This window comes from Peromyscus eremicus, chromosome 17 (genome assembly GCF_949786415.1).
Source record: "Peromyscus eremicus chromosome 17, PerEre_H2_v1, whole genome shotgun sequence".
Taxonomy (NCBI): Eukaryota; Metazoa; Chordata; class Mammalia; order Rodentia; family Cricetidae; genus Peromyscus; species Peromyscus eremicus.
In genome coordinates, this window is record NC_081433.1 from 58,212,338 (window position 1) to 58,239,811 (window position 27,474).

Sequence of the window (27,474 nt, forward strand, 5' to 3'; positions counted from 1 at the left end):
CTTTCACTATGCTTCACAGATTTGTGTATGCGCGCACACACAATAAATAGAATGTAAATATAAATAAATAAGAAGTGTGTAGTGCACGGCTCTTGCAGAGGACTCAGATGGAGTCCCAGCACTCACACTAGGCAGCTCCCAACTGCTCCAGGGGATATGACACTCCTTTTGGCCCCTACCAGCAGCTACAGGCATACACATGCACACACATGCAAACAAACAATGCAACACTTCTCTTTACCCCTGCTGCAGGAGCACCTGGTCCTCAGCATGCCAGGGAGCCACTGACCCAAGCTCCTAAACTGAAAACAAGATAGCTTCATGTTTTGTATTAAAATATTTTATATTAATCATTCAAACTTCATTTTTATACAACGAATGCATACATCATGTGGGGGTGTCTCATGGATGCGGGAGGGGCTGGGGGCGGGGCCTGTCTGCAGCAGGAGACTGGAGGCTGTCTCGGCCAGTTGTTGAACGCTCTGGAAGGCGGAGCCTGACTGACCGCCATCACACCTCAGACAGACCGGCAGCTTCCAGGCCTTTTGCCTACAGCTGCCTACCTGGTCCACTCACAGGGGTGAGCTGCGTCTACTGCCTCTGAAGAAGGCCCCGAGGCCCAGGCCCGGTGGCCAGCTTGTCCTTAACTGTGGTGGCTGTGGCAGGCACGGCTTGAAGCGGGCACGCTCTGAGCATGGGTGTGTACATACGGACAGCAGTGGCTTCCCCTGCACCGCCTAGGCCGGCATGTCAGCCTTGCTGAGGGCGATGGCCAGCTCCAGGTCCTCCTGTTCCTGTCTCCGCAGCCTCGCCAGCCGCTCCTGCTCCGCTTTCTCGCTTTCCCGCTTGGCCCAAGCCAGCTGCTGCTCCTCATTGCCAAACTACAAAGGAAGATTGGGGCAGTGAGAGGGGGGCCCAGACTGTGGGCGGAGGGGCCGCTGGGCAGGTAAGAACCAGGAGCCCATGCTAGGGTCCCTGACCTCACCCCACGTAAAAAGAAGCCGAGTACATCCAACCTGAGCTGCCAACTGGAGGTCTAGACACCCACCCCCGCAGAGAGGGCAGCCCGGCCTGGTGCTGGAAGGTTCTAGCAGGCAGGTCCACCAACTCTGTAGGCACATCCATCAGTTTTCTCTCTCCTTTAGAGATAGGGTCTCCTTATGTAGCCCAGGCTGGCCTACAACCATAGCCAATCCTCCTGCCTCGGCCACCCAGCTGGCTGACACACCCTACCTGCTACTCTTATTCTGCTCCATGCCCTCTTGAGAGACCTCAAGGCCCCAGGGAGCCACTGCGTGTGCAGGGACTTCAATAGTTCCCTAATCACTGTCTCTTCCAGGGAATTCGGTTTCTGTGATGTAAGATTCTAGCCCTCAGGAGCAGACAGACACCAGCAGTCAAACGAGTGAGGGCCACAGCCTCCTTGGGGAGAGGAGGAAGGAGGTGCAGAGGACACAGGCAGTTATTTCACCAGAGCACTGGGCCCTCAAAAGGACTTGTGTGCAAGCTGCCACCAGGAACTGGTGGGGACAGTGGCTTGGGGACCTGGGAGGTTCTAGGTGGGAGAAATCAGGGCCACAAGGGACCTAAGAACCCCAGGACAGGGCTGTGACTTCCTAGTCAGTGACAAGGAGCCTACTGGAGTATTACTCAGCTCTGCTGGTAGTAGGGGTGTGGCCTCCAGGGAAAGGGTGGAGCCCAGGAACCCTCACAGGGGCTCAGGAAGGGGACAAGTCTGGAGTCTAAGACATCCCTAGGAGGTTGGGTCCCTCATCTATTCCCACAGGCAGGTCATAGATCACTGCCCCCTCCCTGTCTTGGGGAATTTTCCTAAAACTTCATGGGGAACAAAATAAGGAAGAAAAAAATGCAGGGGTAAATGACTCCAGGAGCAGCAGATGGGCAGTGGGTGAAGGGCTTCATCCTCCCCAGCCCCAGATGAGGGGCAAGCCCCGCTCACTCATCCCACACATTGGGGTGCTTCATAGCTGGAGGCCAAGAGAGGTAATCCCACACAGCTCTGCCTTGTGCACTAGGGCTGAGAGAACGTTCCCGCAAGGGTATTTCCTCAGTAGTGCTGACTAGACCTGGGTGGAGATGCCTGGACTAGGCTACCTCTGGTTCTCCTGGGTCACATAGGGGTGAACTGAACCTGAGGTGTTTTAGGTGCCCTGGAACAGCAGCTTGGGTGCCACTTCCCTTCTGTACTGTCTCAGGGCCCCAAAGAGCCGAGAGGACTCCACCTTTCTCAGACACCTTCACCATTGAGAGTTTGTGTCTCTGAAGAAATGCGCCTGCATGGAGCGAGCGTGCAGACAGCCTCTGCCCCCTCCCGTCTGCTCCTGGAGGCATCTGCAAAGCCCAGAGCGGTCGGGCTGACGTCCACCTGGCTCCTAAGGAAGCTAGCAGGCTATGTCAGCTACTCTGCGAGACACACCCCTCGCTGCTTCTGAGGAACACACGAGTGGCTTGAGGCAGAATGGCTCTTTGTGGCTGTTTTGTAGGGTAGGACTCTGGCAACCCACGATGACCCTGAATTCCCTGGGTCTCCGATAGGCACTGCCATGCCCTGCTTGCCAGGATGTAAAGAAACTTTTTTGTTGTTTTCAAGAAAAATTCTCTCTATGCAGCCCAGGCTTCCCTCAACTCAGAGATCTACCTGTCTCTCTGTCTCCCAGGTGCTGGCATTAAAGGTGCTGGCTACTATGTCCTTTTTTTGAGACAGGGTCTCTTGTAGCCCGGGCTGGACTTGAACCAGCTGAGGATGACCTTTAACTCCTGGGTGCTGGGGATGGAGCCCTGGGCTTCGTGGGCGCTAAGTGAGCACTACCCACTGAGCTACGGCCCCAGCCCGGAGGGAGAAGCTTCCGCTAAGGGAAAGAGCTACCGAGGGAAACGGCCCAACACCAGAAAGGTTTGGGGTACCACAGCAGGTGCCAAGGAAAGCATGGCCAGCCCTCGTGGGTGACATCAGTTTCCAAAAACCCAAACCGATCAGGCTGTCTCCCACAGGTGACGATAGCCTTTTCTGAGCTTCACAGTATTAAAGTCCCAACGAGCCTGGAAAGCAGGTTCACGGAGGGAGGGCTGTCCCCACGGGGGCTCTGCCATCAGGGAGGCCTGTGCTGTGCTGTGCTGATGGGAACACAGGCCAGGCCAGGGCAGGACAGAATTTAGTTTCCCATCTGGAGACGAGAGTGTTTAAATCAGAAGTTAAGCTAAGTATGGGTACAGTACCAAACACCCCAGCACCCAGAAGCTGCAAGTTTGAGAACAGCCTCGGTAAGACCCAAATAACAAACAGATACACTTGAAAAATAAAATTGAAGCCAGTAACCACTCTGGGACAACTGAGTCGTTAGCCCGGTCACAGCTCAGAACCTGGTGTTTACGACCAAACGGTGTAGGGGAACGGGCGCTCCGCCGGTGCGGGCACAGGAAGTGCAGGCTTTTCAGAAAGGCCACAGTCATTTCTCTACACTGTGGCTCAGCTCCACAACCACTCTTCCCTGCCCGAACCGAGCACTGCAGTCACGTGGCAACAGCTGTGCCGTTCTGTTTGTTTTTTCAAACGGACTATTTTATTTTTGTAGCACAGGCTGACCTGGAACTCCTGAGCCTCCTGCTTTCACCTGCCCAGTGCTGAGATAGAGGGCCGGTGTGGAGCTGGGCATGCACTCCACGCATGGCACCAGCCCTGGTCTTGTCAGTAACAGTTCCCACCAGAAAGTAAACCTGGTGCTATTCAAAAAACTCAAAGTGCTTCTGTCTCTGACTTTTTCTAATAACGCTGCCTTTCTGAAGGCACACACTGTGTGCACTGTCAACAGAAATGAACGAGCTGCAGTTCGGAAAAGTCACAGGTCCCCAGGGACCACAAGAGGGCCAGGGCCAATATATTATTATCACTATTACTATTTTTAGACATCGTCTCTCCATATACCTCAAGCTGACCTCAACCCTGAGATCCTTCTGCCTCAGCTTCCCAGAACTGGGATAGGAGATGAGTACCACTGGGCCCAGCTCTGTCTTAAGCAACTCAAATAAAGCCATAGCACAGCCACGTTCCATGGATGTCACTAACAGCTGGGGAGGACCTGGGTATTCACTGTGCCCTGATACAAGTGCTTTGTTTTTTGGGTTTTTGCAATGGGAATGGAACCTAGGGTCCTATGTGGGCCCTGCCAGTCAATCACCACTGAGCCACACTTCAGCCCTCCAGGACTGTTTGGAGGCATGAGGACCAGTAAGTAGTTCATGGTCACTCTAGGCTACAAACTAAGGCCCAGGCTTATCTCAAAGAAACAAAAGCAAGTAAAAAAGTAAACAGAGCAGTAATCCCAATGTCTCCCCTGACAGCCCAGTGAGGAACTTCACAAACACCAAGGAAAGCTTTTGGGAAAAGGTCCACACCCGGAAGGGTGAAATGGATTATGGAAAGACAGCACACTCGGAGCACAGGCTGCCCTGAGGTGGTGGAGGGCGCTAAGAATGCCCTGAAGGAGCTGGGGCTGGCTCTAAACAGACAGCAGGGCAGCGCTGGTCAGGATGCCAGGAAGCCTCTGGCCTGGGCAAGTGGCCTCTCTGAACCCTTGGGAAAGAGAAGAGGCTCTAGGGCGGTCGTCTGGGCTGAGTTCTTTTTTACTGTAGCTAATAAACCAAATAGAAATTGGGGAAAAACAAAAAAAACAAAACACAGAACACAAAAGTAACCAAATCCCTCATTTTTGGACATCCTGCCTGGACTCTTCTCCTACATGCATGATGTACTTGGGCAGGACCACCGACCCTGGCACTCAAAGACCTTTCTGGAGGCAGCAGAACCCGATGAAATGTTCAGAATCAGTCCTGGGAAATGACTGCATGTTCAGCCTCCAAAACTCAATGGACCAGCATGGTGGTGCACACCTTTAGTCCCAACACTCAGGAGGCAGAGGCAGGTGGACTGTGAGTTCCAGGCCAGCCTGGGCTCCATAGAGAGACCATGTCTCCAACAGAAACTCAGTGAACACAGCAGCCTTGCCCGAGGGACAAAGGTCACACAGTCACTGAACAGAGGCAGGCACACTCCGTGTCACCCTCCCGGGAGAATCTCATCTTCCTGTAGTCATTCAACCGTAGTTCTCAGCTTTATCAACAACCTTTTCCTTAGAGAGGCCAGTGCAGAATAAACAACAAAAGCAGGAGGTGGATGGTGGGAGGTGCCGGCAGCAGGAGGAGCAGTGTCTGTAGCTGCAGAGGGACTCCCACCCCCAAGAAGCAGCAAGCCAGGCGGGAAGGCGGCCGAGGGAGGACTCAACTTACAGAGGTGAAGTCGGCAAAGCCGGAGGAAGAGGCCTTAGGAGGTTTAGCTGAAGAGGAGGGGGCAAATGGATCTTTGCCACTAAATGGGTCCCCAAACCCCTTTTTATTTTGGAACGGGTCGCCGCTGTCAGCCCCGAGTGGCTGGAATGGATCGGGGGACTCGGGGAAGGCTGAAGAAACCAGCTGGCTTACAGGTGTACTCTGACCTGGAAAGTTTAGGGAAAAACAACAAAAAACAGAAGACAAAAAAAAAAAAAAAAAGGAAACACAAGTTACTCACTACGACAGGGTGGAGTGCTGGCCCTGGGACTCTGAATTTTTTTTGGGGTGTGTGTGTGTCTGGAATCCACGATCCCATGCCCACTCTGTACTTGTTACAGCTTGGAGTTACAGTCTATAATAACCCGGAGCAGAGGAGCAACAAGATTGTGAGCGATGCCAGAAGAGTGATTTAATTGTTTTAAAGTTACTTTTGAGACGGGGTCTCATGTACCCCAGACTGGGCCTGAACTCATCTTCCTGCCTCACCCTACCAAGTGATGGGATGACAGGTGTGTGGCACCACACCTGGCCCAAGATCACTTTAGGTCACATAAAATTAGACCTGTCTTTAGTAGTTAAGGACGCACACTGGTTTTGCAGAGAACTCAAGTTTGGTTCCCAGTACCCAAGTCCACACTTCCCTCAGTTACTATGTGGGGTGAGACTGGCAGGCTGTTTGCATGGGACTTCCTTTAGCCCAGCCCATCACACCTTTCCCATCACAGCTGAGCAGAGGGACAGCAGGAAGGGGCAGGGAGGACTCCCTGGTGACGAGGTCACAGGCATAGCCTCCAGTTCACCAGAGCACAGGGCATGATTACAGGGGACAACACCAACCACACACAAGAGATGAACCTCTGCCTGGCTCTCCAGGCAAGGTCAGCTCGGTACCCCTGCCTCCTGTGGTTGCAGCTCTGCCAGGGCACACAGGGTCCAGACATCCATAGCTGAAACATCAGCCCAAGGGCCGGGCCAGCACAGCTCCCTGGTGTTAACGAACTACCCACACTGGCTCTCATGGTTTCAAAGCCATCATTCAGAAAGAAACACCTGGTTGTGCGGCAGCACACCTGAGCCCAGGACACCTGCTTCCCACCCATCACAACCAGCGCACAGCCTAATGGCAGTCCAGCTGGCACTATTTCTGAGCAGGTAAAGCGCTGGCCGACAAGCCTGACGAGCTGAGCCACCCTAGGCACCAGCCCAGAGAGAGACAGCTCTGTCAGGTGTTCTGACTTACGTGTGTGCCACAGCACTCGTCCCCCCAGCAAATGAATAAATGCAAGGGGAAAAGGCCTAACATCGTGTTCTGCTCCCCCAGACCACTGAACAACCTCCCACCCACCTCCAGCTGTATAGGGCTCATGGAGGACAAGTTCTGAGGCCTGGCTGGCCTCAGTCTCCTCATGTGTGGTGCAGGAATGAGAGACTTGGGGGGGGAGGGGGGCGCTGTCAGGATGGTACTCGGGAGCTGTCTGTTGCTGTGCCTGGCTTGCACCTGATGGGGCCCTGGCTACAGCAGTCTTCTGAAAGCATCCATGGCAGCCTGGGCCCACACAGCTGTAAAGTGCAATAGTCAGAGCAGGTGCATGGCCACGGGAGGAGTCCAGTGAGCATCGCTGCACTGTCCCTTCAGCTGCTGCTGCTTAAAAAAAAAAAAAAGATTAAAAAAAAAAATGGTAAGGTCTTACCGTGTAGACCAGGCTAGCCTGGGATTCACCTCCTGACTAGTGGGATTAAAGGCACACCTAGCCTCCCTTTAGGTTTCTGCCAAGGTCATGGTCACAGACCTGGAGACCCTATCAGAAGGGCAGATACACACCTGGTTCCCAACCCCTGTGGCTTTAATGCCTACCTCTCTCCCACTCCCAAATACCCCTGCTGTTCTCTCTGCCCTGCTGCCGACCTCCAGCCTCCCTGCATGCCAGTAGCAGGCCCATCCACCAGAGATGAAGGAACAGGCAGCCAAGGCCACCTGTATTCCTGGCCCCCCAGAGCAGGTAGGCAGCAGAGGCTGGGGAGGCTCACAAGGAACCAGCACACTTGTGGTACCAACACAGGGTCTAACTGTTGTCTTGGGCCCCTTTCCTCAGTCCCCAGACTGCTGGGAACATAAGCACAGCCTGTGTTCTGGGAGCCTAAGGCAAGGGAACCCAGGCAAAGAGAATGACATGGAGAGGTGCTTGTCCTCCTTTGGGCACCCTCTCTGTTCACTGCCTCTGTAACTTCCACCCTAAACAAACCCCCTCCTGCCAGAGACCTCCCCACCTACCCATGATGAACTCCACCTCATCCACATCCAAGGTCATCCTGTGGAGGCTGCTCCAGTACCCACTCATTGCATGGCTCAGATACCTATCACTGCCTCTGTGGCCCTTGTGACTAAAGCCTGGCGGCTAAGTCACTTACTGTGTGCTTTCTCATTCTCTTCTCAATGGCTGGAACTTCTATCCCTGAGTCTGGACCTTCCCCCCCATCCTCAGTGCCCAACCAGGAGCTAGGAGGGAGGGCTGAGCGCCTTTGACTGAATGTGGCTCTCTATAGCACAAAACCTGAGTTCCCAAGGTACCTGAGTACCAGGAAAGCCCCAGGACCACCAACTCTCCTCCCAGCCTTCTGCAGTGACCCCAACCCTGGGCACTCTAAAATCAGATGCTATCTTATGCCATCATGGTTTCTGAAACCCACCCCCACCATGCACAAACACACACTAACTCATGCCTGTGCAGGTCTAGTACTGACAAGGTCCTAGACTAGAGGCTGAACCAGCTGACTCTTGGAGGGTCACGAGGAGTGGAGGGACCTTCTACACATCCCCACCCAGCCTGTGCTGCCAGCTCAGCTTGTCACCATATTCTACCATCAAGTCCATGGCTAGAAGTCCCGACCCCCAGCTATGCAGAGCAGGTCACTAATGGAAACAGGACTGTTTGTTTTTTGAGAAAGGGTCTCATGTAGCCGAGGCTGGCTTTGACCATGTTATATGGATGATCATCCGGTACTTGGGAGGCTGAGGCAGGGTTATGAACTTAAAGCTAGACTGTATTACATAGTCAGCCCAGTTTCAAATAAAAACAAGGGTGGGGTGCTTTTTCAGCCCGGAGCAAAGCCTTGGGTTTCATTCCCTACCCACTAAAAACTAGGTGTGGTCGACCACGCCTCTGATTCAAGTACAGGGGCTGAAGCAAGGAAGACCAGGAGTTCAAGTTCATCATTAGCTACCTAGAGTCTGAGGCTAGCCTGCGCTACATGAGACACCATCTCAAAAACAATGAACAATAAGAATTTAAGAGCAGGACATTTCTTAAAGGGTGTGGCAAGGCTGGGCAGATCTGAACCTCTTCATCTATTTGATGAAGAACTCTTTCTCCTCTGGCTTGCGGGATTTAAAAAAATATATACAAAGAACTGTTTTGCTGGGAGGGGCCGTCAGGAACGCAGCCGGCTGCAGCCAAGTGAGGCTAAGGCTTCTGAGAGCACAGAGGTGATCGAGATGAAAAGAGGCTTTCACACCAAGACTCGCTGCAGCTGAAACCGTTATTTAGAAATCGCGACTGCGCTCATGAAACCCGACAGCAGCAACTGCTGCCTCTTGTTTTCAGGAGAGAAACGGTTTTCTCTTGAGTGCCGGTTTTTTGGGTGCTGGTGTGCAGAAGCTGCAAGTCCCTGCCACTTGCAGGTTGGCGTGGCCCTGGATTGTGCCAGGGCTTGAGCAATGATGGAAGCCCCTGGCCACGGCTTCCCACTTGGCACCCAGTTATTTTTGGTGGCTGTATTGTTTCAAGGCTGGGTCTAGTTCCTGCTTTTATGTAACCACTTCTGCTAACTCCTTAATTGCTTTCCCTATTTTCTGAGGTGGAGCTGATCCTGAGCGTGACAATCATTCTGTCTGTCCCAGCAGTAGGAAGCAAGGTCACAGTGGTTTTGGCTCTTGGGACGTGAGTATGGAGAGATGGCCTCGGTAAAGGGATCAGAATAAACTCAGAAAGGCTGAGGCCATGTCCAAAGACAAAACTGGCAAGACGGCTCAGCAGACAAAGCTGCTTGCCCCCAAGCCTAGGTTCAATGCCCAAACTCACATGATGGAAGAACTGACCCTTGAGAGCTGCCCTCGAACCCTGACCTGTGTGCCACTGACGAATGTGCACACATAAGCAAATAAATGTAGTTAAAAAAAAAAAGAAAAGAAATAAAAACAAAGTTCCTAAGTATCATTAATAACAACAGCAATAAAACGATTGTTTGGCCAGGCATGGTGGCATACACCTTGAATCGGAGCACTCAGGCAGGGGGAATCTCTGAGACAGCCTGTGAGATGCCCCCCTCAAAGTAACAAACAACAACAAAAAAGTTACACGAAAAATTTAGCAGGTTGGTGTGTGGTAATCAATGCCACAGCAGGCATGGTACCCCTGGCCCATGCCCCCTGGCCCGCTGGACTAGCTGAGGGGACTGAAGAGGCACAGTAGGCCCTAAGTGGAAACCACAGCAGTTTCAACAGCCGCCCGAGCGGTGTACCGAAACCACACACAGCACTGACTTCGGCAAAAACAACACCAACTCCATGGTTTACCACAGCACACTCTGCTAAAAAAAATTACTCAGTGGCCGGCCCCACCCTGGTAAGAATTTCTTTAATTTTCTATTTTTCAGGTTTTCGAAGCTGTTTGTCGCCCAGTACACAGAGCCAGCACACCTAGAGACTAGAGGTCAGGGAATCGCCTTCACCTGACCTTAGCTTGCTTTTCAGGGATCCCTTGAGCCATTCCAGAGCCAGGTTCGGGTAATGCACTGGGATCTCAATAATCAGCTCCAAGAAGGGTGACTCTCTCCATTCAAGGGGTGATACAAGAGGACAGTCAGAGGTCTGGGGTGCAGGGTCCCTAGAAATCTGATTAAGGAGAATATCAAATATTTAACTTATTTGGTACGCAGGAAGCCCTGAGCTCTCACCAGCACCACATACATATGGAATGGTGTACAACTCTAACCTCAGCACTCTGAAGGCTGAGGCAGGGGGATCATGAGTTCCAGGCAAGCCAGCCTGGGCTACAGGGTGAGACATCCTGCTGTGAAAGGGGGAAAATTTACGAAACAAAACAGAGAGTGTGTGCTTGCCCCCGTCAAACTCTTCAGTTCTGTTAACACAAATCATCGCTGTACTTAGAAAACGCAGTTCTGCAGATGAAAGATAAATACAGGAAAAACACCCCCAAAAAAGACAACTAGAAAACAAAGACTAAAGGTTTGTGGTCAGGGCAGCTGCCCCACCCCAGCCATTACCCTCTGCAACCCAGGTCGCTCCCACACTGCTATGCACCCTGACATGGGCACTCACACACCGTCAAGTGTCCTTCACCGCGAACAGCACTGGTTGTTCATACTGCCAGGCTTCTGGGAGTCCTTCTGTTGGGAACTCGGTGAGGGACATCACGCCAGGCAGGAACACACCAGGCAGAGACTAAGAGGTCACCAGAGATCTCACCCCTTTCTGCCCCAGCTTAACAGCAAAACAAAGACTAAGCGGGGACAGAGGAGAGAGAAATCAGACTGCCTGACTCAAACTTTCAACTGTAACAAGAAAGGAGTCCTTTCTGATCACACCTCTGTTCTCCAGATGACTTGTTCTGGCAGCCTTGGTGCCCGGGCCACTGTGGGCTTGCAGGCAGGAGTCCTGCACACCGGCAGATCAGAGCATAGCACTGCAGCACAGCCCAGGAGATAAAAATCTGAGGTCCCGGATCACATCATGGTGCCGACATTTCCCACCAAAAATATTTACCAATTTTTGAGAAACTTGCTTGGCGCATTGGAGGGGACAGGATGAGGTTTGGGTCTGAGCTAAGGAGAAAAGCTGAACAAATATTTGTTATCCCCACCTGTGCTTGGCTGTTTTTGTCTGCTGTGAAACGGGCAGGGGTCATGGGAATCTCTGGGGCTGGCAGGCCCGGTGGACATGTATCTATCACTCCACTATGGAAAGGGAAGAAGGTGGCCACTCGCTTTGGGTGCACAAAAGACAAATAGATTTGAAGTGAGGATGACAATTTTCTTTTAGTTTTCACAAAGGTTGCTCTGATCTCTAACAAGGAACTGAAGGGGTGACATTAGCCTACAGAAGAAAACAGGCTGGGGGCAGAGCTGACATGAATAGCTACAAACCACCTGCCCTGTGTTCTGTCATTCATTTTTGGTGTTTCTCAAGACAGGGTTTCACTCTACAGCCTCAGCGGGACCTTGTGCCCCCATGTGCTGAGATGACAGGCATAAGCCACCATGCTGGCACCTGTCAGTCTTCACTGCGCAACAATACAAACCGACAGGTCTCCCACTGCATTCAGAGAAGTCACTTTTGATACGACCTTCTGTTCCAGTGGGTGCTCAGGGAGATGCTATCTGCAGAGAAGCCAGGTGGTGGGGACCCTAAGTGCTGGCTATGCACAGCCATGGGGCTGCCAGGGCCCTTCTTTGTTCTTCCCCACAAGGGCTAACATAGCTAGAATGCTACCTCTGTGAAGGGCAGGGAGACAAGTGCCCACATTTAACAAAGTCACCACAGACTGTGATGTCTGCAGTGGGAACGAATGCCCTGTGGTGGAAAGGGTCACAGGCCCACAGAGGAGCCCAGGGAGGGTTTAAGGGGAGGGTCCCTACTTGGCTCTTTTTTCTCATGTAATTTATGTATGAGTGCTCTACTCACATATATAACTGCATGACAAAAGAGGGCATTGGATTCCATTACAGATGGTTGTGAGCCATCATGTGGTTGCTGGGAATTGAACTCAGGACCTCTGGAAGAGCAGCCAGTGCTCTTAAAGCACTGAGCCATCTCTCTAGCACCCCCTACTTCACTCTCTTTATGGTCAGATTTCTGACAAGCTGTGAGTGATTACCCTGACCTTGCCAGAGGGCTGGGGAGGCTGTATCTGCAGCCCTAGCCTGAATCCTTTAGGTAAACCAACGGTGGACCCTGTGAGGGCCTAGGAGTCAGTGGCTTCTGCCCACTCACCTCTGCAGACACAGATGGTAAGGAAGGCCCTATTTCTCTGGGCTTACATCCTGCAGCCCCCCCCCCCCCCAGGAACTCCAATGTCTAGACTGTGATCCACCCCTGGAGGGGCATTTACCCACTACTGCATACCAGGTAATGGAGTTACAAGACACCCACTGGATCCACCCTGCTGCGTACAGAAGGGTGGGTGTGCTGAGGTATTTTCAAATTGTTCTGCTAACTCTCAAGAGCGGGAACTGCCAGGTCACTGAAACTAGCTGGAGAAGCATGGATTCTCCGGTAGCCTGGAAAGCAGCCCTTGTAGCACACAGTGCCTCCTCAGCCAGCATCCTCAGCAGGCACTGGTTATACATACCGGGCCCTGGGACGACACTCCAGGGCTGCCTTGATAACAGCAGAGCAGTGAGTGCATTGAGTGAGGGCAAGATGGGGGTGGTGATGTTCCACCAGTTTAGGTGTCTCGGGCTGCTTGGGTGCCTTCTGCCCATCCTGGCTGGCTGGCAAACGCCAGAATCTTCCTGAAATGGAACAAGTCTGTCCCATTCTAAACTCTCTAGTGTACCCACTGCATTATCTCTTTGCCACCATCGTGGGAACGGAATTAAAGTAGTTACGTTCAGGGCAGAGGTGCTAACCACAGGCTCAGATGGCGATGCCATTTGACAATACACAGCAACAGGACGCTCGGGCACAACACGGCCAGCACCAGGGCCCAGACGCGCAGGTTCCGACCTTGGCCTGGTACCTCACAGGAGGGTTGAGAACACACTGGAGTGGACTGCTTACAGCCCTAGAACATTCCCTGTGCCTGTACCCTGCAGGCCACAGTGACCCTGTGAGGAACTCATGCCACTCTGCATAGATCTCACATGGGTGGGAGAGGAAGGGTATGTCACGGGAGAAATGACTTTTTGCTTCTGCTTTGGAAGGGGCATCGAATTCAACACAAGGCCAGACCATTCTCATGTGGCTTGAGTGAGGGCTGCTTGCTAACGTAAGTGCACTGTCAGAGGCACTGTGGGGAAGGGGCAAAAAGTCGCCATGACCTTATCTCCATCATGCGCCTGGCCTTATAGAAGTGGGGGGAGGTCATGAGTAGTAATAAAGATGATCATTAACTTGGGGAGAGGTTAAAGGTGACTGGCTGGTGAGCGAGTGTAGCTGGGGCAGCGGGTAGGCTCTGCTGGGAGCCGCAGGGCAGCGCTGGCAGGAAGTGGCAGGGTGGGGCCCGCCAGGATCCCGCTATCTCAGGCAGCCCAATCACTGACGCCCACACAGCCGTTTCCTGCACTTAAAAAAATCTGTTTCTCTCTTTGCAAATCAACAACTTTTACCTAGAAACTTTAGCGGTGAGTTCTGACTGATCTCCTCTCCGTCCGTTGCAGAAAATACACCACTGTTTACCTGGGGGAGGTGCGCACTCACTCCAACGGGCAGTTTTCAGGGCTGTTTTGCATGTGTCTGAAAGCAGTCGGTTGCCTCAGGCTCAGACAGACACCTGCAGGTTATTCAATACCTTGATAGACCTTTCTAGAAAAGATCTCCAGGCACGAGAATGCAGCGCTTTCAAAACATCCAACTTCTGTGCACACCCCAGCAGCCTAGGGCATACAGTCTATGGCTTCAAGGAGAGAACTGTATCCTTGGCATTGGGGGTACCACAATAGATGCAGCTATGTGAACGGAAACTGAGAGGACAAACAGCAGATCCCAGGAGATGTGGAGCCGGGAGAAGGTAGCATGTAACTACATGCCACCCAGGCCCAAACTGGCACATCCTGAGTGATGACCCTCAGGGGACCCAGGGCTGGCTTTTAAGTCTGGCATCTGTGTTCGGGCCCTGTACCTGGGGATAGCTGGGGGGAGGGGGGGGCTGGGGATGGACACACAATGCAATGCAGGTACTGTACAACATCACCATGACAAGTGCTTTACTTACAAGCCTGGGCCCAGGCTGTGGGAAACTGAGGCTGGGTGAGCTATGGGCATGTGTCCAGGGCGGCCCAGGAACATCTGCCCAAGGCCCTCACGTCCCCAAAGCAGCCTGACTGAACAACCCCTCAGATTCCTGTTGGACAGGTGGCCCAAAGCTAAGTGGCCACTTCCAGGGACAGGGACCCAGTAGGGTTTCAGAAAGTCCCTGTCCCTGGGCTAGAAAATACGCTAGGAAGGTGGTGGCATATCTCACACACAGGCATGCCATCAAAATGAGGAAACCCACTGTTGCTCATGATTCCTGCCTGAACCAGACAAAACACTGAGTCTGGAGAAGTACCACCATTGCCACGCTTTCTCTGCCAGGTCCACCACCCATGGGGTTCCTTGGGAACAGAATGCTCCCACCTTCTCCACCCGCTCCTAGCCATTCAGGGACCAGCCCTCCCACTGCAGAGCTCAACATCGGATATCCCAAGGGTCTGAATGATGGCATGGGGGCAGCTGAAGGTGGTTACTGTTGTACAATGGTTATGTGGTTTTCCTCAATGGAAAAAGGGTAGACAGAAAAGCACCACCCAAAAACAGGGCACAGTGGGGCAGAAGGCTGAGGCAGGAGGACTGTTGAGTTCCAGGTTATCACAGAGATCCTGTCTCAGACATAAAATAAGGTAAAGGTCCCACTTCAGCTTGGCTATGTCCCTTAAGTGGTCAGAAGGCAGAAGTGCCCTGGCTTCTGAGCAAGTACAGCCATGGAGCTGGTCAGTTTATACTGTTACCCTGTCCGCTGTGAGAGTAGCTGTGGTATGTGTGGTATGGCTGGGCTCCAAATCCATGCATGAACCAGGGATGTGACGCCAAATGCTTCCCCATCAAACAGGGCTAATTAGCAAGTCAGCTAAGGCAGGGGGTGTCCTGAGCTGTGCACAGGTACCAGGCAGTGCCTGCATGTTAGAGCTAGCATGAGGTCAACACAACCACAGCACGGGACGCTGGGCTCACATGCACCCACACATCTGTACCTACCACCCAGCAGCGTGTACACTGCCGCGCCTTTCTGTCCAGCTGCTGCTTCTGGGGAGAGTGAAATGAAAAATGCTTAGGCCCCCACAGGTGCTCTCAGGTGCTCATGGATTACAGTGCACGAGAGCGCCAATTCTCAGGATGCCGGGACCCTCCTGGCTGGGTTCTCCTGACTGCTGATGTAAGAGCAAACGGCAAGTAACCAAAGAAAGTGGTGGGGAGGTGGGGACCAAGTCCAGGTGCAGATGCCATCTTCCCTGGGACTCTGGTGGCCCCATGCCCTCTGTTCCCCTTCCTCTGCATCACGTAGGCATCACGTTGCCTCCCTGTCTATCTCATGGTCTCACTAGCGTCACAGGAGATAAGGGGTACACTAGGCCTGTCAAGGTCAGATGGCAGGAGCACACAGGCACACCCATGGCACAATGGCCGACAGAACCCAGTCTGCATCATTGAAAAGGAGCCAGGTTCAGAGCCTCAAACAGGGTGACTGAGGGCCCTGGGGCCCCAATCCTGGATCCATGCTACGAAGACTCAACTCTGACACCAGGTACCAGAGGCCACAGAGCACTCGGCATTACACAGGTGACCCTGCTCTCTAAATCCAGCATGAGGAGAGGACACAGAAGGCCACGTGGGACAGTGTCAGCACTGCTTGTGTGTCTCCATGAAAGAGAGTGTGCCTGTGGATACACATGATGCAGGAGTGAGTGGGTAGTGTTTACAAGTGTGTAAGTGAATGCCTGTGGCACATCTGACCCAGGCAATGTGGCTCACGCTGTGGGGACGCATGCTCACTTGACACTCGAACGTTTGGCATCATGAGCACATACACAAAACATGAACACAGGTGCGCACATGTTCAAGCCTTTGCTTTCAAAGTGCATGTGAGCCTTGAGTGATGAAATATGCATGTGGGCACATAGTGTATGAGAGTGCATAAGCGCACACACACACTGCCTGTGAATCAAGGGCATGTATGTGTAGGTGTGCACGTGTGTGTACATGCTACATGAGGCTGCTGGGGTGATGGAGTGCCTTTCAGACTCCTGCTCCTTCCCACCCCTTCACAGAGAGCTGCTGTCATCATACAGTTTGCCGACCTGGGCACGGTCCCTGAGGGACACTGGTGACAGGAGGCGGGGGGGCAGCCTCTTCAGGGTAACCCTCCCTCTTTTGCAGGTGGGCTGCGTAGGAAGGGGTGATCACAGGATTGAATGAGCTGGGGCAGGCTAGGTCCTTCCAAGGGCCACAGATGGAGTCACAGGTAGGTTCACAGAGGTACATACTGGGCTGGAAGGTGTGTGTCACTTTGTCACCTGCCTTGGGAAGGCTGCTGTGGCCTGGTAGCAGGTGTGGCTGGGAGTGTGTAGGTGTCCTGCTGCCAGCAACAGCCTGGACAGTAGAGTGGGATGGATGATGGACGGGAGCCTGCAGGAACAGCTGTGGCCCTGTGGCTGGCCACCTCCTCTTATTAGGGACTGGAAAGGAGACACTGCATATGCGCGTCACTCAGAAATGTGTCCTTTTTTTCAGTACTGGATATCAAAGCCAGGACTTTGGGCATGCAAGGCACGTGCTCCACTGCTGAGCCATTGAGCTCTGTCGCCAGCCTTCCACACGGGAGTCACAGGTACTCAGAATCTGCTGGGGGAGGGCACAGTGGCCCTCTCTGGAGAGCAGGGTTCAGGACAGTGAGGTTATAGGAAGAGGGTGGGAAACTCCTCTGCAGCCTTCTCCTGACCAGTAAGGGAGATAAGGCCATCTGCTTATCAACACAGCCAAGAGAGCCACCACCTTACCCCAACACTCAGGGACCAGGGTTACCCTGAGCCCTTGCTGCAGCCCACCCCAGGCCCTCCCTGAGCCACTGTGGGAACAGCAGGAGGCCAGGAGGCCGTTGGATGCTGAGGTGCGGATGCAGGGACACTGATGCAGGCGCCTTCCGTGGGGACCCTTGTGTGGACCTCGGGACAGGGAAATGGCACAGCACACACAAAGGGGTGGGGCAGCGGGGCAGAGGGGAGAGCCTCCTGCCCTGGGGTCTGCACTACTCTGGCTGCTCAATGCAGGGGCCCTGTGCCCGCCGCCCTGTCCCCACCGGCGGGTGCCGCGAGAGGAGGAAGCGTACTGACCGCTGGGCGGTTTGGGCCGTGGAGGAGCGGGCTTCTTCGGAGGCAGAGCGGGAGTGTCCTGTTTACTTTTAAAGGGGTCATCTGAGAATCCTGTGCCTCCCAAGGAGGAGGAGAAGGGGCCAGAAGGTGGGGGCTGTAAGAGAGGACACGAAAGAGGCAAAAATAGACATTAAAAGGAAGGCACCGGGCAAATGCTCCCGCACCAAGAGCCCTGGCAAGACTGAGGTCCTCTCAAGCCCCCGCTTTCCTCCACCCTCAAAAGCCAGGCCCTCTGTATGACAGGGAAGCCACCAATACAAGCAGCAGAGGGTAACCCTATCCCCAATGGCCTCTCTTGCTCCATTAAGGAGTCTTTCCCAACTCAACACACACATGGGTCCCTGGGACTTCTGTTCATGTTCAGAGATGCGCATGGCCTCAGCCTCTGCTGGCTGCTGGCTGGTGCTGGGATAGGCTCTCTCTATGCCCCCAGACACTCAGGCCAGAGTGTCTGCTCCAAACCCTGCCCCCTTCATCTGCTGGCACAGCCACACTACCTCCATTAGCTCTACCCACTCTTGGTAGCCACTTCCACTTAAGCTTGTTTCCCCTATCCAATGTTTACATCTCAATTAAATCAGCCCCAATTCCCGTTTGAAATAAGACAGTTACAAATAGATGGTGAGTAGGTGGATGAATGTGTGGAGTGATGGATGGATAGACAGACATGTGGGTGACCACAGATGGAGCATGTGTGTGATGGGACAAGTAGGTGAGGGTGGATGGATGAATGGATAGATTGATGTGGGTAAATAGGTGAGTAGATGCCCGGGTGTGTAGGTGGATGGATGGTACAATGGTTAGTTTAAGTGCTCAACCTGACACAATCCACAATCACTGGGGAAGAAATTCTTAACAAGGAGGGCTCAAAGTCTAGATAAGGTTGGTCTGTAGGCATGGGGGAAGGGACTGTCTTGATTACATGAACTGAGGTGGGAAGACCTGCCCTCTGTGGATGGTAATCCTGGACTTTCTAAGTAGAGATAGAAAGAGCTAAGCACAAACATGCAAAACATGCATGCATTTTTTTTTTTTTTTTGTTGTTGTTGTTGGTTTTTCGAGACAGGGTTTCTCTGTGTAGCTTTGCGCCTTTCCTGGAACTCACTTGGTAGCCCAGGCTGGCCTCGAACTCACAGAGATCCGCCTGACTTTGCCTCCCAAGTGCTGGGATTAAAGGCGTGCGCCACCACCGCCCAGCTAACATGCATGCATTTATCCCCTGCTCTTGACTGGCTGTTTCAAGGCCCATCCTGGAGTCCCCACAGTGATGGACTAACCTGACTCCTCCCTTACAGTAGCTTTTGCCAGGATATTTTATTATATAGCAACATGAAAAAAACTAGGACCAGTGGATGGAATAATGAGCAGACGGAGAGTAGATAGACACATAGGTGGACTGACAGCAGGTAGTCTGGCGGATGAAGGAAGTATGAATGGATGGATAAAGAGAAAGGGAGGAGGGAGGAAGAGGTAGGTGTGAGGGTAGATAGGCTGTTGGTGGAGAGAGTGGCTGGGTGGGTAAACAAAAGACAGACAGCACCACAGGCTGATGTAACAAGCATACTCTAAGTACTCTTTGAGGCATATAGGTGCCAGGTCTTGGGCCTCATCTAAGCCCATCTCTCAAAAAACAAACAAACAAATAAATAAATAAATAAGGCTAGGTATGATGCACTGTGGAGCTCTGTGAGCCCCCCTGGGGACTTGGCCAAGTCCTGGAGACTCCAGGGGAAGTTCAGCAGCTGGACCCCACTCTGGTCCAAGCCCTGCCTGTCAATCATCACTCTATCTCGGCCCTGTTTCATTGGTGGACCTGGGCCTCCCTGCTGGTACAGGGCTCCCACCACTCATGGCATCCTTCCTAGTTCAGGGTCAGTGCTTGTGGCTGGCAGGTGCCTGTATGTCAGCATCAGGGAATGTGCCTATTCCCTACGAGGGAGACACCCGCTGACAGATAGGTCAGACCACAGTGGCCAGATCATCTGAGATGCTCGCAGGAAAGAGCTGGAGCATCCCATGTGGGAGAAAAATCGCTGTGTATGGGGAAGGGTGGGTAAGAAACACTGCTTTCTTTTGATGGGTGGTCTTGCGTTTCCTGATCCTCCTGCCTCAATCTCTTGGGTGCTAGAAGGACAGACAGGCACTACCACACCTGGTGGAGGGAGAGCAAACAGGAAAGTGAAATGGGATGGCAAGAGGGACTGCCGTCAAGTCTGATAACCTGAGTTTGATCCCTGGACCTGTAGAGCGGAAAGAAGAAACGCCTGCAATTACATGTGCACCTTGGGGCATCTGACACACTTATACAAATAAAATATAGTGAAAAAAGTTAAAGTGAAATGCTTGGGCAATGGGCAATCAAGAGCACTGGCTGCTCTGGTGAGGTCCTGGGTTTGGTTCCTAGCACCACAATGGTGGCTCAAAACTATCTGTAACTGCAGCCCCAGGAGTCTACTCCTTCTTTTGACCTGGGTGCACCAAATAGAGCATGGTGCATAGACATATGCAAGCGAAACACCATACACATAAAATAATTCTTTTTTAAGTGAAATATCTGGCTGGACACAGTAGCATATGCCTTTAATCCCAGCACAGACAAATCTGAGTTTGAGTCCAGCCAGGGTATTACATAGTGAGACCCTGTGATGGACAATTTAATGTCAATTTGACATAAGTTAAAGCCATCTAAGAGGAGGGAGCCTCCAGCTGGGTGGTGGCGGCACACGCCTTTAATCCCAGCACTTGGAGCCAGCTTGATCTACAGAGTGAGTTCCAGGACAGTCAGAGCTACAAGGAAAGACCTTGTTTTGGAATTTAAAACAAAACAAAACAAACAAACAAACAAAAAAGATAAAATGGGTGGTGCCAACCCCAGGCTGGTGGTCCTGGGTTCTATAAGAATGCAGGCTGAGCAAGCCATGGGAGCAAGCCATGGGAGCAAGCCAGTAAGCAGCACCCCTCCATGGCTTCTGCATCAGCTCCTGCCTCCAGGTCCTGCCCTCTGTGAGTTGCTGTCCTGACTTCCTTCAATGATGAGCAGTGATGTGGAAGTGTAAGCCAAATAAACCCTTTCTTCCCCAACTTGCTTTTTGGTCATGGTGTTTCATTACAGTAAGAGTAACATTAACTAAGATAGACCTTCTCAAAAAGAGCAAAATGTTTAATGGAGTATACCAGAATGCATTTTGCCCAACATATAACATAGTAAGTAAAGTACAGGTCAAACAAATGCACTGCTGACAAACCAGAAGGACCAAGCCAGGTGTGGTGGCATGGCCGCCACCACAGTCCGTTCACAGCACTGGGCAGAAGTGGGACTAAAAATGACAGCAAACTCCTCAACAGAGCCCAGAGAGTGAGAGGAGGGTTGGCGCTTTCTACTTCCTCCCACAGGGCAGGCCAAGGACAGAAAGTCAGCCAGAGCACCCTGGACCCAAGACAGCACCATCCAATTGCTGGAGAGGTGAGGAGAGTGTGCAGCCTCCCTAGTCCCAGAGAAGAAGCCAGCTCCAGCCACTCACACGTCCTTAGTAGCAGGTGTGGCAGGGAGGCAGTGGCTTTGGCACCCAAGCTGACAGCTCCTTCCCCAGGCCCCAGTGCTTTCTGGCTCCAGGCAGGAAATGGATGTTCTACTACTCTCTTCCTAGGGCTTGTGAGAGAATCCTACTATCATCACCCCTGCTATACACACAGGCAAACGAGGCACAGGAAGTCAATGTGGCTTGCCCAGACTACACCATGGGTCAATGTTGACCCAGGGCTAGTACAGCTTGTCCACCACCTAGGCCTGGACTCTGTGGTACCGTCTGAAGGGCAGGCACTGAGAACTACCCGTCCTCAGGCTGAAGGAAACACACAAGGCTTCAGGGGAGAAACAGAGCCAGGAGGGGACACCAGGAGAAGGAAGCTCCTCCAAAGGAAAACAGGGGTCTGGGGCTGGAGACACAGCCGACGGGTCACGTCCCTGAGCTCCCTACCACCTCCAGGAAAGGCCAGGTGCTGCAGCATCTATAGCATGTGTCTGTAACCCAGAGCCAGGAGGAGAAGAGACCAGAGGAACTGCTGGCTGGCCTAGGTGAAGCTGCAAGCTGCAGGTTCAGTGAGACCCATCTCCAACAGCAAGAGTGATTAAGGAAGACACCGAACACTGACCTCTGACCTCTGGGGAGAGTGTGCGCGCGCACTCATGCACACACACACACACACACACACACGCACGCACGCACGCACGCACGCACGCACACACGCACAAACGCACAACAGGACCCTGCAGGCCCCAGATTTACTTTCTAACAAGCCCCCTACTCCCACCTCCTGTACTGGGAGCTCATCCAACAAAAACCCTAACACCAAGCATGAGAAGCCCTTTTTTGAGATGTTGGTCAGAGTTGTCCAAGCAAAACTCCCATTACAAGGTATTGCTATTATCCTTGGTTGTTCCTCAAAGGCATCTATTACTAAAGACACGGTGTACTTCAGAGGTCCCTGAGCTGGAACTTTTTCTTTTATTATTGTTATACATGCGTACACACATACATATGCCTAAATATATAGATACAACATGATGAATCCATCAGTGTTGACTGTATGTATATGTTTTCAGGACTGACCACTTGATATTATATAACTGCTTAGGGGACTCATCCCTGGGAAAGACTAACTCTTTTTGTCTCAGCAGTCATTAGTGGCCATTCTTTGTCTGGGGGCCTAGGTGTGGGCCCCTTGATAGTTCTCCCTTCTGATTTAGTGTGCCGGCAGGCTGGAAGGCTGTAGTGCAGGGAGGAGGCAGCTCCTCTACCAAGAACACTTGAGTCTTTCTATGCAAATGACACAGTCTTATTTCAGAGCCTGTCCTGGAAGTTTCCAGAACACCAGCCTGCTCAGGCTGCAAAGTCCTATGGTCAGAGGTGAGTTGGGTTGCCCAACCTGGGCTGAAATCGCAGCCCAGTTCTCTGCCTTGATCTCCCACCTGTGACATAACAGAGGCGCCAGGCCTCATTGTCAGGAGCGTCCCCGGAAGTCAGAGGTAGGGAAAGGCCACCACACACTGGACGCGTCAGCACACATACAGTGAATACAGCAGCCCCCACCTTGTCACAGGCTATCACACTGACAGCATGGAGGGCAAGTTCCAGAAAAACAATTCCTGAATCTCAAATAATTTATTGTGGAGTGCTGTAACTATCCATTCCCCAACTGTGCCTTGTTTACTAGTCACACTACGTCAGAAGTACAGGTGCAGAGGAACAGTGAGCACAGGCTTCAGGCATCCACTGGGGGAGGGCTTCCAGGATGGGGCTCCACAGGCTAATAGTATGGTGAGGCAGAAGGGCAGGATCCCATCTCTTTCTGAAGCCTGTGTCTACAGAACCTCAACTCCTGCCTCCGGGGTTTGGAGGTAGACCAGGGCCATCTACGGGCTAGTGGTTGTTTCTTTGAGACAGGGTCTCACCATAAACCTGAGGCTGCTCTTATACACATTTCTCCAGCCTCCAGACAAGACACAGGATAAGAGAGAGGGGTGCACCACTCAGTATCTTGGATGCTGGTGAGAGGCTCAATGTACTTAGAGGCAAGCCTGGAGACCTGAGTCTGCTCCTCAGGTTCAAATGGTAGAAAAAATACTGACTCAAGCAGGGTTATCCTCGAGTTCCACACGGGTGCCATGACACGTGCCACCCTCCCCAAAGAAAAGCCACTTGTTAGCCGAAGGTGTGAGTGCTAGGGCCTGTGTGATGCAGTCCTGGTTCTGGGGCCTGAAATATAGAAGCCTGAGGAGAGGGTGCAGTGTGGATGTGCTTCCCTGGTCTCCTGACTCGGGAAGCCCCAAATCACAGGCAGGAGGATGGGGGCCTGAGAAGCTCTCCTTTCTGAGCTCCCGACACCTGCTGACACAATGCTGTCTGGTCCTCTGGCTAGCAGCAACGTCTCAGGCCAGACAGCTGTGCCACCTCCGCCTGGGGCTTAACCGTGGCAGCCTGGCTGCCCTCACGTGGTCCATCCTGTCCAGTGCCACACTGCTCAGGTAATTTCCCGGTATCAGTTTTATGATTTTATTTTTTTGAGGAAATGTCTCACTATGTAGCTCTGGCTGGCCTGCACTCACTCTGTAGAGCAGGCTAGCCTTGAACTCATAGAGCTCCACCTGCCTCTGCCTCCCGAGTGCTGGGATTAAAGGTGTGCGACACCAGGCCCAGCTTCTAGACCCAGTTTTGATGACTTTAGTTTCCTTCCCACTAAAACTCCTTTGGGACCTGGCTCTTTCCACCTCAGGCCACGGTGGATTCAAGGCAGGCTGTATTTCAGAAAGGTTCCCGCAGAGGCTGGGAACTAGACAAGAGCAAAGTATGCTTCCAAACGACAGCAAGAACTCAGAGGCAGGGGTGAGGAATACCAAAAAGGACTAGGGGCATGGCTCAGGGGTGGAGCTCCTGCCTGGCATGCAGGGGACCCTGTGTTCCATCAGCACCACTGCGAAGATTTAAAAAAAGAAAGAAAAAAAAACAAACAAACCACGACAAGGTTGAAAAGTCACTGAAAATGGGCTGCCATCCACCCCACTACTGAGCAGGTGGCTTTTCTTCTGGGTGTGGGTGGGGAAAAGGTAAATGAAGTTAGACTTATTTACATTCTGAAGTGCTCTATGAACACACTTTAGAGAACTTACTTACTTTGATTTCCTTTTCGGCTGGAGTGCTGGGATGAACCCAGGGCCCTGATCATGCTCTGCAGGCTCGTACCACTGATCGCACCTGCAGTCGGGGGAACTCATTTTTAAAGCAAGCAAATGTCACCGAGGCTCAATAACTGTCTAGAATATTCCTCTGGGAACCTGTACTGGACAGTTTTTTTGTTTGTTTGTTTTCAGACAGTTTCTCTGTGCAACTCTGAAGCCTATCCTGGAATTCACTCTGTAGACCAGGCTGGCCTCGAACTCACAAAGATCCATATGCCTCTGCCTCCCGAGTGCTGGGAGTGCTGCCACCGCCCGGCTTGTACTGGATAGTTTAGTTTTATGTCAACTTGACACAAGAGTTGGAGTCATCAGAGAGGGAGCCTCAATTGAGAAAATGCCTTCCTAAGTTTTGACTGTAGGCAAGCCTATGGGGCTTTTCTTTTCTTTTTTTTCCCTTTGGTTTTTCTGAAACAGAGCTCTCTGTGAAACAGTTCTGGCTGTCCTGTAACTCACTCTGTAGACCAGGCTGACCTCGAACTCACAGAGATCTGCCTGCCTCTGCCTCCTGAGTACTGGGATCAAAGGCGTGTGCCACCACCGCCTGGCTCATTTTCTTAATTAGTGATCAGTGAGGGAGGGCCCAGCCCATTGTGGGTAGTGCCATCCCTGGGCTGGTGGTCCTGGGTTCTATAAGAAAGCAGGCTAAGCAAGTTAGGGGAAGCAAGCCAGTAAGCAGCACCCCTCCATGGCTTCTGCATCAGCTCCTCCTCCAGGTGCCTGCTCTCTGTGAGTTGCTGTCCTGACTTCCTTCAGTGATGAGCAGTGACATGGAAGTGTGAGCCAAATAAACCCTTTCCTCCCCAACTTGCTGTGGTCATGGAGTTTCACTGCAGCAACAGAAGCCCGAAGACGGAGCCCTCCACTAGCACGGCCTGGAGGGCTCTCAGAGGTGCCTGCTGTCCCCTCCCTCAGCACAGCTGTGCCAGTGTAGGGCACTCTAGTTCTAGGAGCCAGGAATGGCACGCACTGCTGCCCCACCCTGATCAGGTGCGAAAGGGCTGGGGTGATGGCTAAAAACAGAAAAAAGAAAGCTAAGAGAAAGAAGCCCTTGCCACTCTACTTTCATTTCCCTCCGGATTTATTTATACCCAGTGTTGTTCTTGAAAACTAGCAAGGTGACCAGAGAGGAAAATCAGTAGGGGGCAGGGGCGGGGCCAACATAGGCTTTACAAGTGTCTTGAAGTCAAGGAGCCCCAAGGATGGTGTAAACAGTGTACGGGACAGGATTTTCCACAGCCCTAGCCAATTGTGTCCTGGCCTGGTGCCGAGAACAGGAAGTGGGCCTGGCTTTCCTATCCCAGTTGTGGGGGGATGGGGAGGACACACAGGCTTATCTGGGGGTTCCTCAGGAGAAGGGGGGGCTATGCAACTAGAGGGTAGCTGGGCAGAGAGACAGGGAAGGACTAAATAGGGGTGGCAGCTAGTACCTATTCCAGCCTCGAATCCCAGCATCTGAAGTGAAGAGCAGCCCAGGCCCAGGCCCTGGCCCTCAGCCACCTGCATGGCCACGGTCTCTCAATGAACACTTAGAGCTAACATTTTCACATGTGTGTGATGTATTCCTGTAGCCCTGTCACTCCTTCCCACTCCCCACAAACTCCTTTTTCATTCCTACTTCCACATTTTTGGTTTGCAGGCTCTTTCTGTGACTGAGCTTAATTAGGGCATGTTGAATGAGCATGGGCAACAGCCAGTGGCCACAGTGAGCAGAGAAAACTTTCTTCTCATCAGCAGCCTACAACTACAGGTACCGTGTACACTTGCTCAGGCCTTCTATGGGGCTGACAATGAGCAGGGAACAGGTTCCAAGCCTAGAGAGGGGCTCCTCAGAAAGGAGCCCATAGCTTCAGACAGCTCTGATCACCAGCCTTTGTAAGCTGCCGCCCCCGTGTGGCCAAAATGTCCTGAGAGCAGGAGCTAGGTTCCAAGGACTCATGCTGTCTCTGCTTCTCCAATGCCAGGGCTGCCTACAGTACTGGTGCTCCTGGAGCTGCATGCACAGGGCTCCTGAATGGGCCAACTGCAGGCCTCCTGCTAAAAGCCAGGCCTCCCTGTGCCGCTGTGTACGTCTGTCACTGTGCTGAAAACTTGCAGCATGCCAAGTGTTTTTTGGAAGCAGCATGTCACATTGCATGTTGTTACTGCTGCCAGCCTTTGGCACCTGAGAATTATCGGGATAATACTGGGATACTAGTGAAGAGGGCGTGGTGGGGGAGGGCAGGGACCCCATGCTTGGACACTGGCTACCACCTGTGGTTGGCCTCCATCTCCTGGGGTTCCACATCTGAGGATTCAACCAACCTCACACTGAAGATAGAAAAACACTGCATCAGCACTGAGCGCACACAGACAGCTTTCCTTGGGACTACAATGGAGATGCAGACACAGCACATCCTGGGAGACACTCGAAGCCACCCAGATGTGCAGTCTGTGGTACTGAGTTATGTCACAAGAGGGATGACAGCGAGGATTTTGATATCCTCTGGGCATCATGCAATACACCTTTATGGATACCAGGGATGCCTCCACCCTCAGAATGGCCTCCTACTGCCTCCTTCAGGTGGCCCCAGTAGAAGGGTGAATTCTGTTAGGGAAACTGTGCCCCATGAGAAAGGTTTGCAAGGCACACCACACCAGTGGCTCTAAGGACAGAGCTGATGCCCTGCCAGGAGAGGACAGGGCAGAATAGACAAGGGTGCCACCAGGACAGGAGGGCAGTGGCTGAGAGAGAGAGCACTCCTGTAGCACTACTTTCCTTAACTGTCTTGAGGCAGTGTTCTCTGAATAGCCCAGGCTGGCCTGGAGCTGGCCATCTTCCTGCCTCAGTCTCCAGGGTTTGCTGCTACAGCTGGCTTGACTCTTTTATTCATTATTTATTACCAAAGACGACTCAAACACATGCACTGGTGTGCTGGGCAAGGACCTGTGACTTAGTCTCTCTCACCAAGACCATGACTCCAGGTTAGCAAGTTCTTCATAAGGATGAGCCCTGCTGCTTTCTTCTCAGACAGGTCTAGCTCCATGTGTAGCCCAGGCTAGCCTCCAAGTCACAGCCGTCCTCCCACCTGAGCCTACCAAGTGCTGGAGGAAGACATGCATCCCACCTGGGCCTTGAGCTGCTGCACTGTGGGGTGACTACTTGCTGAGCTCAAGATGTGGCTCTCAAACCACATGTCCCCTCGATGAGTGACATCAGCCACAGTGCATCCTGGAGCCAGAGCAGTCAGGGAAGCTTTTCAGAGCCCCTG

General features: G+C 52.6%; 1 protein-coding gene across 1 annotated transcript in view; it reads right to left on the bottom strand.

Moving 5' to 3' along the window:
• Positions 1-383: 383 nt before the first annotated feature.
• Eps15l1 (epidermal growth factor receptor pathway substrate 15 like 1) overlaps positions 384-27,474 on the bottom strand; it is a 67,024-nt gene continuing 39,933 nt past the window's right edge. Inside the window, 3 exon segments of the mRNA XM_059244480.1 lie at positions 384-881; positions 5,305-5,510; positions 17,452-17,584. Of these exon segments, the coding sequence (XP_059100463.1) occupies positions 738-881; positions 5,305-5,510; positions 17,452-17,584 (483 nt within the window). The 3' untranslated portion in view covers positions 384-737.